This window comes from Marmota marmota, unplaced genomic scaffold (genome assembly GCF_001458135.2).
Source record: "Marmota marmota marmota unplaced genomic scaffold, marMar, whole genome shotgun sequence".
Taxonomy (NCBI): domain Eukaryota; kingdom Metazoa; phylum Chordata; class Mammalia; order Rodentia; family Sciuridae; genus Marmota; species Marmota marmota.
In genome coordinates, this window is record NW_026000261.1 from 4,594,988 (window position 1) to 4,613,763 (window position 18,776).

At 38.6% G+C, this 18,776-nt stretch overlaps 1 protein-coding gene across 4 annotated transcripts in view; it reads left to right on the forward strand.

Moving 5' to 3' along the window:
- The window catches only part of Chrdl1 (chordin like 1), a 110,400-nt gene extending 96,613 nt beyond the window's left edge, over nucleotides 1–13,787 (forward strand). For all 4 annotated transcript variants that reach the window (XM_048796851.1, XM_048796852.1, XM_048796850.1 and 1 more), the window contains exons 10-12: nucleotides 5,349–5,516; nucleotides 7,749–7,838; nucleotides 11,401–13,787. In XM_048796851.1, the coding sequence (XP_048652808.1) occupies nucleotides 5,349–5,516; nucleotides 7,749–7,838; nucleotides 11,401–11,531 (389 nt within the window). In that variant the 3' untranslated portion in view covers nucleotides 11,532–13,787. The remainder of the gene's footprint in view (nucleotides 1–5,348; nucleotides 5,517–7,748; nucleotides 7,839–11,400) is intronic.
- Nucleotides 13,788–18,776: the final 4,989 nt, after the last annotated feature.

An 18,776-nucleotide genomic window follows, 5' to 3' on the forward strand; every position in this document is an offset into this window, starting at 1 on the left:
GGGGAAGGAGAGATACTGGAATCTGAATTAGAACAAGATATATTCCATGTTTGTGTAATTAAGACAAAATGGATTCTACTGTCATATGTAACTAAAACGAACCAATAAAAATAAATAACTAAAAAGTAAATCTGGCCAAGCTAAAAAACAAGCAAATAAACAAAAAGACCAAGGCCTGTAACTCAGGTCAACTTCAGCCGTATTGTCTTCTCCAGCAGAAAATGTTTACTAATTTTTTAAAAAGGCAAAGTAATTATTTAAATTGTGGTTTGTTTTAAAGACATGAGCTAAATAAAAATATAATCAGTAGTCCTGGCAATGACAAAATATGAGATGAGTAATCAAGTATTCTAACTGTGGCTTGCCACTGGTCTCCTGTGTGATTGAGACCAAGTAACAACTTCTCTGAGCCTCAGTTTCCCTTTCTGCAAAATGAGAGGGTTAGAGCAGCTGATATCCTAGAGTCTGTTCAGTTCTAATATTCTACAGTCAATGAAGTAGCTACTCCCAGGCACATGAATTTCTCATTTCTCATGCCTTCTACAAATAAGTTGTATCAACACAGATGAGAAACCAAACATTTTTTTTTTAATGTAGGCAGAGAGCTAAATCATTCATTCCTTCACTTTAGGCAATCCCTCTTTACTAACAGGCAAACATGCACTTAGTCGATGTGTATTAATGAAGCATTTTCATGTGGGCCAGCGGTGCCCAAACTTGTCTTCACATTGGAATCCCCCAAGAGCTTCTAAAAATACCTGTGTCCCATCCCCAGAGATTATGATTTAATCAATTTGATGTGTGTCTTGGGCTTTGGAAATTTTTAAAGATCCCCAGGTAATATTAACGCGCAGACAATTTGGGAACTACGCTCCAAGTGTGGCTGGTAGATCAGCAGTACCTGAGAGCCAGTTACAAGTGCAGACCTACTACAACAGAATTGGCATTTTAACAAGATCCCCAGTTGATTTTAATTTACTGTATGTTAAACTTTGAGATGCTGATTTAAGGCACAAACAAAATCTTCCTCAATATAATGACCCCAATCTTCCAGAGTAAATGGGGCATGGAATGGATAGGAAGGATAAGAACTAACTGACATAGAGTAGAAAGAAGGGATAAGAATTCATGAAATGTATTTATTAGGGGGAGAGAGAGAAACCTCATTCTAAGGATGATATGGATATTGAGGTCATCCAACTATGGTGATCTGTTATGACTTCCACATCTGTGGTCTCACTAGATCTCCAAATCTTTAGCATCATCTTTGTAGTTCCACCAACATAATTTTCTGTCAAGGGTCTAACATCTATAGTTTAAATAGTAATAGAAGCTACTTCAGACAAAATATAATAGTTACCTAAATACCCAAGATAAAATAAACCCTCTTGCTATATAATATTCCAATTGAATCTCAGACCTCCAGACCAAATCACATTTCACTGTGTGCTTAGGATTTTATTGATGTTGGTGATTCAAACAAAAAGGAAAAGAACTTAAAAGTTGTGAGAACAGTATACAAAGTAGGCATTAATTTTCAAATAGTTTTCCTCTCAGGTTTGTAATGTTTACTAAAATATTTGGATAAGCATTTCCACTCCCAGGTGTCCTCTGAAAATAATCAGAGATACACAAAAATATACAAAGAAGGATTTGAAAAATTGGAAATAATCTGTAAATCCACCATCATGGGAATGTTGAAATTATGGTGTAGTTGTACTATGTAGTATTAAATAGCCATTAAAAATAATTGTACACCAAGAATTGATGGCATGGAAAGTTATTTGCCATATGTTAAGTACAAAAAGCAAGCTACAAAAGTGTTTAGTATGGTCACACATTTTTGTGTTAAAAAGAAAGTATATGCATATATATGCTTAGATTATATTTATATATAAATAAATATGCTCATATATGCTTAGACTTTTTAAACTGGAAGGTAATGTGGCAGAATGTTTACACTGGTCATTTGTGGGTAACTTAATTATGGGTAATTCTTATTTCTTTTTTTGTTTGTATTTTCTAAATTTTCAGTAGTAAATGTGTAGTATTTCTAAATTCGAAAAGATAATAGAAGTCATTACTTTAAAAACTGCCCTGCACTTTCCTGTGTACATATATGAATATACCACAGTGAATCTCACCTTCGTGTATATTCACAAGGCACTACCTTAAAAATAAATAAATAGATAGATAGATAGATAGATATCAGAAAGATCAGCAGAGTAGAGACAAGGGAATAGGGGAGGGAGGAGGAGAGGGAAACTGGAACTACTGTGGACTGAATGAGAGCAAATTATATTCCATGCACTTATATTTTTTATATGTCAAAACAAATTCTATTATTATGTATTACTAAAAAGTACCAATAATTTTTTTTAAAAAAATGATCAATAGACATTGAAAAACCTGGCCTGCAAAATGCTAGTGGGCAATATATTAAAAATCTGATTGACTAAACCAGTTTCTCTAAAAGGCCTGCTTTTCCTATTTCCTATCCTGATCAGATGTGTGGAGATAGATTGACTTGGCAACATGGAAGGAGAGAATTTCTGTCCCATTCTGGGTGATGTATTTCTCCCTGGGCCAGACATGATTGTCTCCAGGTTGAATCATCCCTGCTAGTTGTCCCAGTAACATGACATAGGGCATCTGTTCCAGGTACTCAGCAACTACAGAACACCAAGGGATGTGCCTCTCTGTATACATCTGATCTAGACATATGTGCTAAGTGCCTACTGTGTGCAAAAAAAAAAAACTTATATACACTGAGGGAAGAGACGATTCTCACTTTCTAGTGGAGAAGACAGTGAACCCAAATCAATAAAATAATTTTTGGTTGTGATGAAGCACTGTGAAAAAAATCCAAATGGGATAAGGACTAATAGTGACTGTGGTAGGAAGCACTTTCCAAAGACTGATTTCTCTAAAAAGATAATATTTGAGTAGAGTCCTCTATGATGTGAAGAGATGAGAAATGGGAAATTCACGACATTGTGAGCCTCTTTAAAAAACGACAAATGACAATAGAGGAAAAAGAACAAGGGAGTGAAGAGGGAAGAAGATCTAAGGAAAAAGAAGTGTGTATTCAGTTATATTGATAAAGTAATAGAGAAATAAAATTCACTAATAATCCAGCCAAAAGTTTAATTGCAACAACTGATTGCAGACTCTACCAGTAATGAACAAGGACCAAAATAAAAGGATGTATCTTACCTGTCTCTCTTCCCTTTACTCTGGGAGAAGCTGGCCTTGCCTTGCACATCAGTGGTCACCTACAGGGTTGGGTAAGACTTCAACTTCCTGAAGGTTCCTCAACTCACCTCTCACATACGTTATGCCACCCTGATACCTGAAAGTCCCTATATACTCCTTTTGCATTTTGGCATAAAATGCCCCATTGTGACTTCAAACTTACCTGAACTGAGTTCACATATTTTCTTCATCAGTCGTCACCACTTCCATAAGGAATGGTTTATTAATTTCATAGTTCTAGAGGGTTCCTGACAAGAGCATTCGTACAGGAAATGGGAATAGTCAGAAGTGACGTCAAATGTGGCATGCTTGGCAGAAGGAAATAAAAGTAAGGTGAGCATGCAGTGGTCAGAAAGCACCTTCAAGTAAGAGTATGGAAAGTGGAAGATGTTGCTGAATAGGTCCTTCTAAAGACAAATTTTGCTTCCTTTAGTATTTTCAAGTGCCAGCCAGGGCTGAGTCACTAATGGCTTTTGTTGTTTGTAGATCTCTTTGGTCTAATAAATTCAGCTCTTGGAGGGGAGAGGGTGGTGATGTAGAAGGACTCTTCAGTATACTGCAAGGACTTTGAGCATATTACAGGTATTTCCAGTGACATCATGAATTTCATACATCAGTGATAGCCATAGCCAATATTAAGCCAATGATATGAGCAAAGTTTAACAAATGAACTTATCTTTTGTTCTAAAGGTGATAGTTGTACACATACAAGTCCCTGTAAACTCAGTGACCTCCTCCCTCCACCCATTTGGAAAGTGCTAGCAAACATCCTTTAATTGCTTAACATATCACCAAAAAGACTGGGCTGCCAAGTAATTAAATAGCTGAAAAGAAAGACAAAAGGAGAAAGGAAGCTGGATTCTGAGATAATCCACAAATTGAGTAATCCAACCTGGAATTGTCAAGAAAAGATGATAGTTTTGTCCTTACAGTGCCAAATGGTGGTGGGGGTGGGAAAGCTAATCAGGTCAGCAAGAGACATACAATAGCAATTTGATTACAACTTCTCGTCCAAATGTGTCTGATTGGCTGACAGTGAGTCTCCCCAATTAGAGTCACAGCTCCAAAGCACTCAACACTCAGCGGGTTCATCCTCGACAATTCAGACATTCTTACAGATGGCTTCTGCACATACTCAAAGTTTTCAGGGTGTCTAAGGCTTCTCTTTGTTGTTCCTGATTTGAGTGTACACTTTAAATACACAGCTGAAGAGGGTGCTGATTACGAAGCTAGCAAAGAAACTTAACTCACTGATAACCAACCAGGAGGAACTTTTGGGGGAAGAGGGCTGAGGTAGGGGAGGGTGAAGTAGAATGGGGACATATTAGGGGGCTGGCACCTTTATGCCTGGGAGCTAAAATCCAGCAGTTTAGTTTACACGTGAAATGATCCATAGTTGAGGGATTTGATCAATTTTTTGTGTCTCCTAACCATTCATTTGGCATAGCATGCATATGACTAATCTGACATCTAGGTTTTGGCACTAGTGTTGATCCGGTATTATCATTCCCCTTACAAACAAATCAAAGAGCATTCAGAAATGTCAAGCCAATTTGGATAGATCCGTTGGGCAAGTATATGCACATAAATGAGTGTCATGAATGTTTTCTAAGTATACGTAAATGATGTCAGGGAAGTTAACCAAGGCCCTCTGTCTGCCCATTCCCTGGGCCTCTCTTGGCAACACTGGGCTGGACAGAGAATTATCCTGATCCAGTATGGAAAATCCTATGTTCCCTTTAGTGCCAAAGATATTTATACCTGGCTATATTCTTTTTCCTCATAAAAGTCCGTTTCTCAAGGATGATGGTAAGGAGATCTAGTTTAGCTGGTGGGCCAGTGTTCTATACAACTATGGATTCTGTCATCATGTGGATTTCAATCAATATCTGCGTGCTGCTTTCTGATTTGGTGATTGCTAAAGGGTAGCCTGAGCTAATAAAATATGAGTGGAATCTGTCTCTGTAAAAATGTTCTTGTTGATTATCTAAGGTGTTATAGCTAACAGTGAGATGGGTAAATGCACAAGTTCACTTTGAGTTTTAGAAACCCATGATAAAACTCTACTTTTTCTACTTGCTCCCTAATTCCAGAAGAACTTCCAGGCCAAAACTTTGACAGCAAAGGATACTTTTGTGGAGAAGAAACAATGCCTGTGTATGAGTCTGTGTTCATGGAGGATGGGGAGACTACCAGAAAAATAGCACTGGAAACAGAGAGACCACCTCAGGTAGAGGTCCATGTTTGGACCATTCGAAAGGGTGAGCAAGATAACATTAATTTTTTGTCTTTGTAAGGTGGGGGCAGAGAAGGAAGGAAAGACTCATCTTAATTTTGCTTCAACATGTTTCTCTGTTTGAATCAGAAGTTTTTCCTGATTACTTAGAAACTGACATGTCTAACACAGTTGTCATTATAGCTTTTCATATTTAACCATGGTCTGTGCTAAAGATTAGTATTAATATTAACCCTTGCTGTTCCTATGGTCTTTCTCATGCCACCAAAAGCTGAAGGAGTGAGTCTTAATCCTGGCTGAATATCAGAATCATCTGGGCAAGTTTTTCTATTTTGCTTTGTTTTAATATCAAATATCCGGGCTCTACCCCAAGAGTCTGATTAGTTGGTCTTGGTAGCGCCTGGGCATCAGTGTTTGTTCTTCCAGCTCCACACGTGATTCTAATCTGTAGCCAGGATTGCAAACTACCAAACTGTGCTCTGCTTCTCCAATACAAAGCTTAACAAACAGGAAACCCATTTATTCAGTGTGAAGCTAAGTCCCTAGAACTATGTTGTATGTTCTGGGGTATGAAATTAAAAACATCATCACTGACTTGACAAGATTATAGACTCTATGGAGAAACAATCCCAGTCATGATGTCCAGTTCTTTTTCTGATTACTCACAGTGACAACCATAACAAGCCACATTCTATTCACTGAGATCCTACAGCTCTTCACACCATTCTATAGGTATAAGGCTGGTATTGATCTAGTCTGGTCAACTTTTCCAGGAATCCAAGTGTAAAAAATTATACACAAGTGTTGGAAAATTTTACACATCCTCCTGCTACTGGCTCCCATTTAAAGCTTGAAAGTGCTCAACCTTTGGTGTGCTTCAGCATCATTCAGAGAGCTGTTTTAAATGCAGCTATCTGGCCCTATCCCGGAGGTGCATATTCAGCAGTCCTTAGGTAGGACCTAAATATTTACATGTTTAAAACATAGCCTGATGATTATAATGCAGGTGACACTTGAACCACACTTTCAGGAATACTGCTTGCATACTTTTTTTAAAAAGGGGATTTTTTTCTCTCCCTTTTCATAACAGCCTTTGTTTCTCTGAAGAGTATGTTCTTCCTCACCCCTTAGAAAATAAATATGCTAGGGCTGGGGATGTGGCTCAAGTGGTACACTCGCCTGGCATGTGTGCGGCCCAGGTTCGACCCTCAGCACCACATACAAAGATGTTGTGTCCGCCGAAAACTAAAAAATAAATATTTAAAAAAAACTTAAAAAAAAAGAAAATAAAATAAATATGCTAGAATGCACGTGCTTTTTTGGCCATTTTTATTTTGGCTTTATACTTAGGCATGTCAATTTTTCCATCTTTAACTCCATAGTGGGTCTATAACTGGTCATCTAGGCACTGGTCTATTGGCTTCCCCAGCAGTAGGCCAAGTATTTGTCACCTCATATTTCTCTCCCCACTAAGATATGTGGATGGTTTGCAACTCTCTAGTGTAGCATCTAAATAGCCTCCTGTTCACAGTGCTGGGTCATCAAGGTCTGTGTTGGTGATCAGAGAAAAACTCAGACTTAATCTCATTTGCCCCCTGTAGACCTCTTGAGGATTTATTTAAGTGGGCTAGGGACATGTTGCTGCTTAACTAATAAGCAGTTTTCACTTATTTACCTATTATTCTGATTAAAGCTACCCAGGCCAGGTTGAGACTGCAGATTACTCTATTTTAACTCTCCCTATTACTTTTAATAAAGAAAGGCTAAAGGAGCTGTGAATATTTCCCAAAGATAAATGTGCTCTTCAGTGAGTTCAGGAACAGGAATGGCTTCTCCATCTATACAAATAACCTGCCTGCTATCCTACTGTTGGCCCTCATTGTTTAGCCAGGAGGGCAGCCCAGTGGTTTGGCATAAATATAGTAGTCTACCCAGATTTGGGGCAAAGGCAGAATTTCTAATACTGCCTTTGGCTGCAGAAGCTCCAACCAGCACCCATGCTTGATTCCATGTGGCTTTCCCTAGGAGGAGGTCCTGTGGTCAGCAACACTATCTCCCTTATCTCCATTCCCTAGAGAAGCCAAGTAGAGGCCAGTGAGCCAAGGAAACAAATGGAGTCAATTATAACCTTTGAGCCATCCAAGTTCCTGGTTAAGCACATTACACAGCCTAGCTCGATACTCCTAAGCCCCAGTAATGAGATGATATGCTCATAGAGAGTGCCTGACCACCTGCCCTACTTTGTGCTCGGCCCCAGGCATTCTACAGCACTTCCACATTGAGAAGATCTCCAAAAGGATGTTTGAGGAGCTCCATCATTTCAAGCTGGTGACCAGGACAACCATGAGTAAGTGGTACCTCTCTTTATTCCTCCCTGAAAAATGCATCCAGCTTTTCACTATAGTATAGCTACAACTGTAGTCCCTCTGTGTTCCCAGTGAACATTAACAATGTGCAGTATTAAAATTATAGGATGCTCAATTTCTTCCCTGGGGGACTTATAAGCAAATAAGATTTCTGAATGTGAACTGAAAAGCTTGGACATGATGAATGCAAACCCAGATGTAGTGTGAGTATAAGCTACCTCAGGTCAAGCATTCCTGAATGTCTTTTATGAAACTGCTAAACCCAAAGTCTCAAGAGGGTTGGAGAAAGCCTCCCAATATTCCAGGTCTGGTATAATTGTGAACAGTTCACATCTGGAAGGTTATGTTCCCTAGTGGTGGAGATGAGAGGAAAAAAGGAATGTATATCAATTCCTGTGTTGTATCGAAGCTCTTTGACTTCTTCAGAAATGTCCCTGGGTGGTCATGTTTCTTTAAAAGCATTCAGGCATTCAAACATGCTTGCAACTCTCCCACTTTCTACACTAGATGGAGCCTAGGGACTAGATACTGCTAGGCATTGGGGAGGTGGGGTGGGGAGCACATCTAATGGAATAAAAGGCACAAAATTTCTATCCACAGGGAATTCTAATGGGCGAGACAGAACATGAAAATGCCTTCATGAATTAGTATAGTTCTGAGGAGTTAAATACCTAAGTGCTCAGGGGAATCTGCAAAGAACAATGAGATGAGAGCCAGGTGGGCTTAGTCGGGGAAGACTTGGGGAGGAGGTGTGTTTTGAAAGAGAAGGGTGTGACTGGGCACCAGGTCAAGAAATCAGTCCAGGAAGAGGGTGCAGCCTAAGAGAAGCCTCAGACAGGAGCAAACAAGAAATGTGGGTGGGGGTGAGGAACAATCACAAAGCCACATAGGGTGCACTGAAAGATGAGAAGAATTGGTAGGAAGTAGTAGGCCTAGAAGAAGCCAGTGAAAAGTTCACAGGTAGGACAGGTAACTGAGGGAGTTGCCACAAAGTATACACAGCCGAGTGGTATCAAAATGGTGCTTTGGAAAGATGTCTCTGGGCTTTTGGATAGATTCATTAAGCCCCTATTTTGATGAAGCCAGATTTAGAAGTGTTCAATTTTCTGTGCTAAGAAGTTAGACTTGATCTACAGGCCAAAGAACCCCCATGGAAGCACTTAAGCAAGTGAATGTGTTCAGATCTGTTTTTTAGGCAGAGGTCCTTGATGTTGGAGTGAGAAGTGAACTATTAGTGAATGAGCTGGCAACAGTCTGAATTAGGAAGCTATGATTCTTTCTTAATTTGGTGAGACAGGGGAGGAGAGCTTCCTATGAGGGGCATTTCTGAGGTTAAATCAACAAGATAAGTGTCAAAGAGAGAAGTGACTCCAATATTATCAACTCCGTAGACTTAGAGAATAGTAATTCCATGTACCCATAGGAAACTCTTAAGAATAGCAGGTATTAAGTAGAAAAGATAGAGAGTATGTGTGTTTCACTTGGAAGATACGAATTTCATTATCATTATCATTATTATTAGAGTCCACAGGCTATATTATAGCTAAACTCTTGTGTCTATATTTTAAAGATTTTATTAGTACATAATAATTATATAGAAGAGTGGGATTCATTGTGGCATACAAACTATATGCACATAACAATCAGTCAGTTTCATTTCCCAGTTCCTCCACTTTCCTTCCACTCCTCCCTCCACTTGATCCCCTTCCTCTACTTTACTGGTCTTCTGTCTTCATGAAATTCCATTTTCCTCCCCAGCTTTGACATATGATAGAAAACATATGACCCTTGACTTTCTGAGTCTGGGTTATTTCATTTAACCTGATGCTCTCTACTTCCATCCATTTCCTGCAAATGACATAACTTCATTCTTCTTTATGGCTGAGTAAAACTCCATTGGGCATACACACCACATTTTCTTTATCCATTCATGTATTGACGGGCATCTGGCTGGTTGCATAACTTGGTTATTGTGAATTGCACTGCTATAAACATTGATGCGTTTATATCACTATAGTATGCTGAATTTAGTTCTTTTGGACAAATGCCAAGGAATAGTACAGCTAGGTCATATGGAGTGTTTCCATTCATAGGTTTTTTTTTTTAATCTCCATACTAATTTCCATAGTGACTGTACTAATTTAAATTCCCATCAATTGGAACATGTTTAAATTAAGATGCTTGAGGATCATCTGAAAACAGTTATTTAATAGGTAGCTGGAAATAGAGTTAATTAAGTCCAAAGTCTTCTGCTGGACTGATAGAAATTTAAATGAATAGTATAAAAATTTGAATGAAAGTGGTGGGAGTCCTTACATGTGTGTAAGGAGTAAAGGAGGCACAGTCTAGCATCCGAGGATCAATGATGTGACTTTGGAAATTACCATTTAATTTCAAAGAATGTATTTAAGTACCTAGCAAGGTACTGTACTCGGCTCCAGGGGACTTAAAAGATGATTTAGCAATTAGGATTTGAATGTACAATGGAGGTAGATAGTATTTGCTTCAAACTGTATGCATCTAAAGGAAACAGATATTGAGATGATTCTATGGGGTCACCTGGGAACAAAGAAAAATAAACCAAACTCCTTTACAGTGGGCACTTAGCAGAGCCTGGTTGCTTGCCTAGACCTTCTTTTTCTCTTCTAACTTCCCATTGAATCAGAGAGAATTGGGAAAAGTGAGGAATCCAAGAGAGAAAGGATAAAAGACGACATCAGGTCTCAAGTGGAGGAAGTCATGTTCAATTGTAGCTAAGGAAAGCAAGAGTTTCACAATAGGTTTGGGGTTAAGAGGAGCTTTCTGACCTTGGATTAGGGATTCTCCAGGATCATCCCCATAATCATAATAAGAAGAATGAAGAGAATTTCCAGAGTGGGCAGAGACAACGGGAATGAAGGGATATAGCTGAGTTTACTTAAAGTAGAAAGGGATATGGGGACATGAGAATGAAACACTGTAAGGAGCCAAGAGACAGAATTTAAAGAGGTTGAGGAATTACAAAGAACAACACGTGAATATGAAGGAAGTAGAAGTGAAAGGCTTTTGACAAAAACATTTCAGGAATAAAGAAAAGGTTGGTAAATAATCCAGTAATCCACAACAGTATGTAAGGTCCCTAAGATTAAGCAAGGCACTAGTAATGTAGTAGGTATTATTTTCCACGGTGCCTTTTCTGACCTGGTGCCAAATGAACCTCCTAAATAGCTAACAGATAGTAGAGCATTTGCAAATGCTAAATATACTATAAATATTCCCTCTAAAATTCTTAGGTTTTACTCTTAAGGAGGCATTTATGTATTATTCTTGGGATTCTTACAAATGCCATGTGTTGAAGTAAAAATTTCATGCCTTGTTTTCCATATCTGCTCCCAGAAAGGTATTTTGGGGACCATTTTTGCTGATACTACCTGCTGTTTGTATGTTTGTGTTTCAGATCTCCTGGTGGGTCCATGAGTAGGATGGGGGTGTGTATTGGTTCTATTCTAAATTTGCTGTGCTCTGCTCTTACCGTCTCTTGGACATTGTGTGTTTGCCTTTTAGGCCAGTGGAAGATATTCACCGAAGGAGAAGCTCAGATCAGCCAGATGTGTTCAAGTCGTGTGTGCAGAACAGAACTTGAAGATTTGGTCAAGGTTCTGTACTTGGAGAGGTCTGAAAAGGGCCACTGTTAGGTGAGACAGACAGTATTTGATAGGGTCAAGCAAGACAACCCAAGCTGCAGCTGGACTGCCGGCTTATTTTGCTTAAGTCAACAGTGCCCTCAAACCCCAAACTCAGATGCAGTCAATTATTCATGCCATGCACAGCATAACTTGCTCCTTTATGTGAAGTGTTGTGTCAGCCCTTAAACATCTTCTCTAAAGAGACTCAAAGAGTCTTGAATGATTAATGGGAGGAGCGGAGATTGAAGATCACACTGCAGCTCTAGTTTCTTGGAGAATCACATTTCTTTGCAGGTTAAAGAGCTAACAAAACCCCAGGGTTTCTATCTAGAAAGTTATTCAAATGAAATAAAGAGAAGGGAATTGCTTAGTAGAAGTTCTGGAGTTTAGAGCAATTATTTGTATGAAATTATAATCCTTGAATCTCAGAATGTCTTTTGTTCTTTATAAAAACATTACATCCCATACTCACAGGCATGAACACATACATATTACAACCACACGCATGTGAAATTACAGTGTCCACTCTGAGGCAAAGCCAGCCTAGACTCTGCCCTTCTTTCCTTAGTCTGGCTCTGAAGTACCTTGGAGAGTGTTGGTACCCATGGAGAACAAAAAAGAATTGGAAGAAAAAGGCTCTGCCTCTAGGCCTTTGAGGTGGCCATTGAAGTCACCAACAATAGTGGCAAGGTGAAGAATAAGAGCACTATGTCATGGCCTTAATCACTTTGAAGTGATAAATAAATTTTCCCTAATGATATACTTTCTCTTTTCTCCCTGAGCATATGGAGTCTCCATAAAGAAGCTAGAATTAGGTAAAATTGCCAGAAACTAAATCAATATAAGACAAAGCAATTGTTGAAGAAAGGAATTGATAATAATAAAATAGGTCATTTTTGTTTTCACAGCAATAAAACTCACCCACTAATAGAGTGATACTAATTTTCTTAAGGCCATAGTTGTCTAGCCAGAAAATTGAGGTGGGGTTATTAAGTTGTAGGAGCTCCTTAAAAGGGAAGTTACAGGAGTTTATTTTTTACTTTGCAAAGAGGCTCAACCCTCATGAGCTTCTGAATGCTGGCTCTTCAGTTAAGAGAGTTGAGTTATTGTGCATTTGGGGAGCTGAGAATTCTGATAAAGATCTTTAGATTAAACCCTCCTATCATCCTTGCCTTATCTACTAAGGAGAGTGGATTTGAATTGAGGATTCTATGGAAGGCTACTCCTAAAATGTCTATTTGCAGTCCAATACCAGAACATAAATTATCCATTCGGAGATCCAGCTTTAGAAATCATCTTTCTGGGAAACGTAAATTTTTCACAGCAAGGATCTCAAGCTGTCCCTCTGGATTTGTCTCCTCTAAGGAGCATGAATGAACTCTAGTGAGTACTTTGAAATATTAAAGACCAAGAAATCCCATTATTTCCTATTCCATGGCCATAGGAGAGATAATATGTTTTCCTTAGTGTTTTGACACTGGTAGGGTAAAACATAAAAGGTCCAGTCTTGATGGCATCCTGGCATAACAGTCAGTCCTCATAAGAGATGCAAGGGCCCTGTGACCAGGACTTCATAGAACAAGCCCTTACCAAGCCCATCACACACATTCCCCTTAGGAATGGGAAGTAGGGCGTCCTGGGCTGAAATGCCCCACACAATACTGTGTGTGTCTGGTGGGGGAAGGGGTGGTTAGGCAGCCATTGTCTCTCTCTGAGGTGGCAGTGTTTCGATAGCATGGAGGCCAGTAACCAGATCCTAAAGAAAAGTGGTGATTTCCCTTCTAGATGATTCCCCCTACAGCCTTCCCACCCAGATATTCTCTGAAAGCTCAGCCTTAAGGGAACACCAGAGAGCTTCCCTAGATAGGCTCCCAGTGCTGGGACACACCTTTCCAAAGTGCTGTGGGAAGCATGAGCTGGGAGCTGTGTAAAGTCAACTTAGAAACCCCAGTATTTGGTGTTGTGTAGGGAGTAGGACATAGAAAAAGGGGAGAAAAGAGGCCAGCTGTAGTTAGTAGAGAAGAATGGATGTGGTTCTTCTTGTGTATTTATTTGTATCATAAACCCTTGGAACAACAAAGACCATAAGCACCATCTTGCAGTTTAGCCATTTTCTAGTTAACTCATGTAAACAAGTAAAGAGTAACATAACAGTATTACCCTTACACTCTTCTCACAGGACATGTACCTGAATATGGTACTTATTTATGTAGTCACTTTATTTCTGGATTTTTAAATTAATAAAATTTTAATTTTGAAAAGTCATCTGCCGGCAAGTCTTGTGAGTAATTGACTTTCTGACCTGGGACTGGGTAACATGTGATGGGTAAGCCTGGTGGTTTTACAGTCCTCTTGATACCCCTCTCATACCATAGCATAGAGGTTAACAGTGTGAACTTTGCAGTCAGGCTACCTGGATCTTTCAGCCAGTTCTTCACTTGCCGACTGTTTGCCAGTCTCCCCAACTGGAAAATGGGATAATAGTAGTACCATTACCCTTTGCTTGCAAAGTTATAGTGAGTTCTACTTTAGTCAACACATATAAAGTGATTAGAATGGTGTCTGGTACATAATGAGCATTCGTTAATGATCATAGATATTCAAGGATAGCATGAAATTGAAATTTGACCATTTCCCTTTATGCTGTTGACATGTATTCAAAAAGGAACTCAATATTGGTCCTCTGCTAGTCATTTTTATACAAAAAAATGTGTATAAAGAGGAGGGGAAGAGTTTTGTCATGCATGTTGATGCAGACTAAATTCCCTCAAACCTCCAATATCAGGTAAATGTGACCGATGACAGAAATCAAACTATGAGAGTGCTTCAAGAGAGGACTCAAATGTATCAACTCCTACTGAGATGTTGAATAATATAAGGACATATACGGACACAATTATGTGTTGGGGTTAGTAAAAAAGAGTAAGTATTGTTGGAGTGACTGGAACAGTGGCCTAGTTGGAGTGGATTGTAGAAGTGAATGGGAAGATGAGGAATTGGAGATAGCAGCTCAGAACAACTCTTTTTGGAGAAGAGTTTGCAGAGTGTAAAGAGGTATGGTGAAGGAAGTAGCTAGAGAAGGAAATGAGGTTAAAGAAAAGCAATTTTTTCTTAAATATGGGGGAAATACAATAGAAAGGAAAAATTGAAGATAGTGGACAATGGCGGTTAACCTAGTATCTGAGATGAGTGAGGAGCCATTCCCCCATGGTGCACCCAGAACTCAAAATTCCTGACTCACAACTTAGATGAAATTTTAGCCTTTGTTTACCAACCCCTTACATTGAGGTACACCTAGTCCTACTGATCTGTTAGCTTATAAATCCAGTTTACTTTCTTCTGGAATGATGAGCTATAAATCCCAATATTGGTCCACCTCCCTTGACATCTTGGTTTCATTTGCTCTCTTCCCTTTTCCTGATTAGCTGCATCCAGATTTCATCCAGCCTTGTGAATTTGGTCTTCTAAATGGAGATAAAGTTTATAGGCTTTCTCTATCAACTCCTCTTGCAGGATCTTTTCCCCAACCTCATCTTCTTCACCCACCTAGCCCCACTATGATTCCAAGGAAGCACCAAAGATCATCTCAAATGGGTTCAACAGGAAGTCTTGCCTACTCTCATGTTACCTTCCCTTTTATTCATTTTTTGCTTTAACTATTGGAGAAAAGTCAAAGAATATGACTTGAAGAATTTGCCACTCAAAAAATATTGCCACTTGGCATAAGGATTATTCTGAACTAAAGGCAAATGAGAATCAATAGCTGCAGGAAGAGTTCTATGCCCTTTCCTTATTTGACTCAGGACACAAATTTCCCTTTGAGGACAGTCCGCCTTCCCCTGTACCAAGGAGAGAAGAGTGATTCATCACTAAAGGGGGGAAGTCAACACCGAATCAGTTTGTAAACACAAATCTTACTGAAACAGCTTTTATCTCCCATCGGTTCCCCCATGTGAATTTTATTTCCTAGTAACTTCTCCATAATTTATCATCCCTTGAAGTGCAAATCCTCTTTCTTATGTTAAAAGGTATTTAAGCCCCTAAGTCTGACCACAGTTTTGAGTTTTACTTCTTTTTTGTGAACTTCTGTACATGTAAATAGTCATAAAAATAATGTGCCTTTTCTTCTGTTAATCCATCCTTTGCTAATTTAATTCATGGGTCACTATCACTACACCTAAGAAAGTAAAAGATGATTTTCTTCCCCAACACCTACCTCTGTGATAGGCACTGCTAGGAAAAAAAAAAAAAGCCCATTCACTGTCCTCATCTCCACACACCTCCTGTGCTATTGGTGGTGGGGATTTCTTCTGAGGGCCTACAGTTGTCACCGTGGTGGTGGTGCTTGGAATTTTGTAATCCTCTGTTTCTCAGCAGCACTTTATTCTGTGAATAAGTGGAGAAAATGCCTCACCCCATATTACTTTAATGTCACCTTATATTAAAGCAGTGATCAAATCATTCTGAGTTTGTATTCTATACAGAGTTCTCATAGAAACAAATCCTTCACATACTACTTTCACCCTTTTCTCAGGGATTAATTGCCAGTGTGCAGGGTCTGTGTTGAGTACATCCCTCCAAGACACAGATAAGACTGTTCTACAAGACTCTCCCCATTGGGGCTCATGTACTGCTTCCGTTTCTCACCAAAACTCTCATTCAAACTAACTTCAAGTTCTATTTCACCAATTTAACCAACATGCCTAGACATACTTAAAATCTCCAAATGGTATAGGTGGTTCCTTGAATTCAGGGCTTCAGTAACAGCACCCAGTCCTCAAAATATTTCATACATTTATAACTTTTTGTCTTTCTATATGCTCTTTTCACCACCAGAAAGTTCTTCTCTGTTCTTTGACTGGTAAACTCTACTCTCAACCTTCAAACCCATTCCAAACATTACCATTTCTGTGGAGCCTTGCCTTTCCCCCTCGTAGTTTTCCACCGTTTCCCTTTCTATGTGCTATATCATCCAACCATGGCAGGTTAATACCTATTCCTGGAATTTATCATTAATGCTTCTATGCCTTCACACAGAGCACCTTTTGCCTGGAATATTCATCCTCTGATGTCTCTACTTAATGAAGACATCATCTTTTAAGACTTCACCCTGCTCATGTGAGATCTTGTCCACTTCCTCAGTGCACAGTTAGTTGTTCCCTCCTCTGTGTCACAGGAAATAAAAACAGAAGTTCTTACCCTGCACCAGCCACTGTAGTATTCATTCTTTCTCATTTAATCCTCCCCACAGCTATATGTGGCAGGGACCATTGTGAACCTATTTTAGAGATGGGGACATTAAAGATTTTTACCTTTCACATGCTGTGTTATGCACTGCACAACAATTTTTCAGTCAATGGAAGACTGCATATATAATGGTAGTCCCATAAGATTATAATGGAGCTAAAAAAATCTTATTATCTGGTTATGGCTTAGCTGTTGTAATGTGGTACACCAATGTGTTACTCATATATTTGTGGTGATGCTGGTGTAAAAGAAAACATGGCATGCTGCCACATCTGCTACTCATAAAATGTATAGCACACACAATTACATAGAGTACATAATACTTGATAATGATATTAAATGTCTGCTATTGGTTATTGCATTTACTGTAGTGTATTTTTTAAAAAATTATTTTAGTTGTAGTTGGACACAATTTATTTATTTATTTATTTATTTATTTATTTATTTATTTATGTGGTGCTGAGGATTAAACCCAGTGCCTCACACATGCTAGGCAAGAGCTCTACCACTAAGCCACAACCCCAGCTCCTATAGTGTATTATTTATTATTATTTTAGAATGTACTCCTTCTACTTATATAAAAATATGGGAGCTTGGAATATAGATCAGTGGCATAGAACATGCCTGGATTTGATTCCCAATACCCTCATCCCAAAATGTTAACTTTAAAACACTTTTAGGTAATTCTCCAGGAGTATTCCAGAAGAAACCATTATATCATAAGAGATAATGGCTCCCTGGGTGCTACCACCCTTGATGATCTAGTGGGACAACATGTAGAGGTGGAAAGCGGTGATACTGATGATCCTGACCCCATGTCGTCCTAGGTTAATGTGTGTGTTTGTGCCTTAATTTTTAACACAAAAGTTTTAAAAGTAAATAATAATAATAACAATGAAAAAACTTTCAGAATGAACATGTAAAGAAAGAAAATAATTTTGGACAGCTGTACAATGTGCTTATATTTCAAATGCTATTACCAAAGAGTCAAAGAGTTTGGAAAAAATCTAAAATTTTATAAAGTAAAAGAGTTACAGTAATCTAAGGTTCAATTATTATGAATATTTACATGTCATCATAAGTATACAGCATTTATAAATCCTATAGTCATGTACAGAAATGTCATAGGCTTTGACATTCACTCCCAATCACTGTTACCTGGACAGTTTCCAGTCCAAGCTCTATTCATGATAAGTGCCCTATATACTTGTATCATTTTTTATCTTCCATCATATTCTTTTTGTACTTTTTCTATATTTATATATGTTTAGATACACAAATATCATTTTGATATAATTGTCTACAGTATTCAGTATAGTAAAATGCCATATGGGTTTGTAGCCAAGAAGCAATAGACTATATACCATGTAGCCTAGGTGTGTAGTAGGCTATACCACCCAGATTTGTGTAAGTATACTCTATGATGTTCACAAATAGCTGATTTGCCTAACAACACATTTCGCATAACATATCCTGGTAATTAAATTACACATGACTGTATATGTAAAAATGTGAAATATTTGACCAGCCACAGTCTTCCTAATTAGATTGGCAAGCTCTGAGAAGGCAGGGGACCCAGTGCCTAACACTTCCAGACATTTGGTAAATATTTGCCAAGTGAAGAGTCCATCAGATGAGATTCTTTCTCCAGTTGGAAAAGAAAGCAGCTCAGGGAATGCTTAAATATGCTGGGGCTAGGCAGTCCTTCAGGATATTTTTTCTAACCCTATTCTAAGGAAAACCAATAAAATCTGTGTTAACAAATACAAATGAAAAATTACTTGCTTGCTTTACTTAATGATTTACAACAAAATGTCATCTAGAACAAGTGATAAATATTGGATTTACTTTTTAAATTTAAATTCCATCTTTAAAATTCTAAATCGGATGTTTCTGCATTTCTGGTATAGGTCTCAGCGATTCTCAGCTGTGGAGGGTTCTTGGTATGACTTCAGTATTATGATTGAGAAGTAACTTCTGTGTTTATATTGTATATAGTATATATGC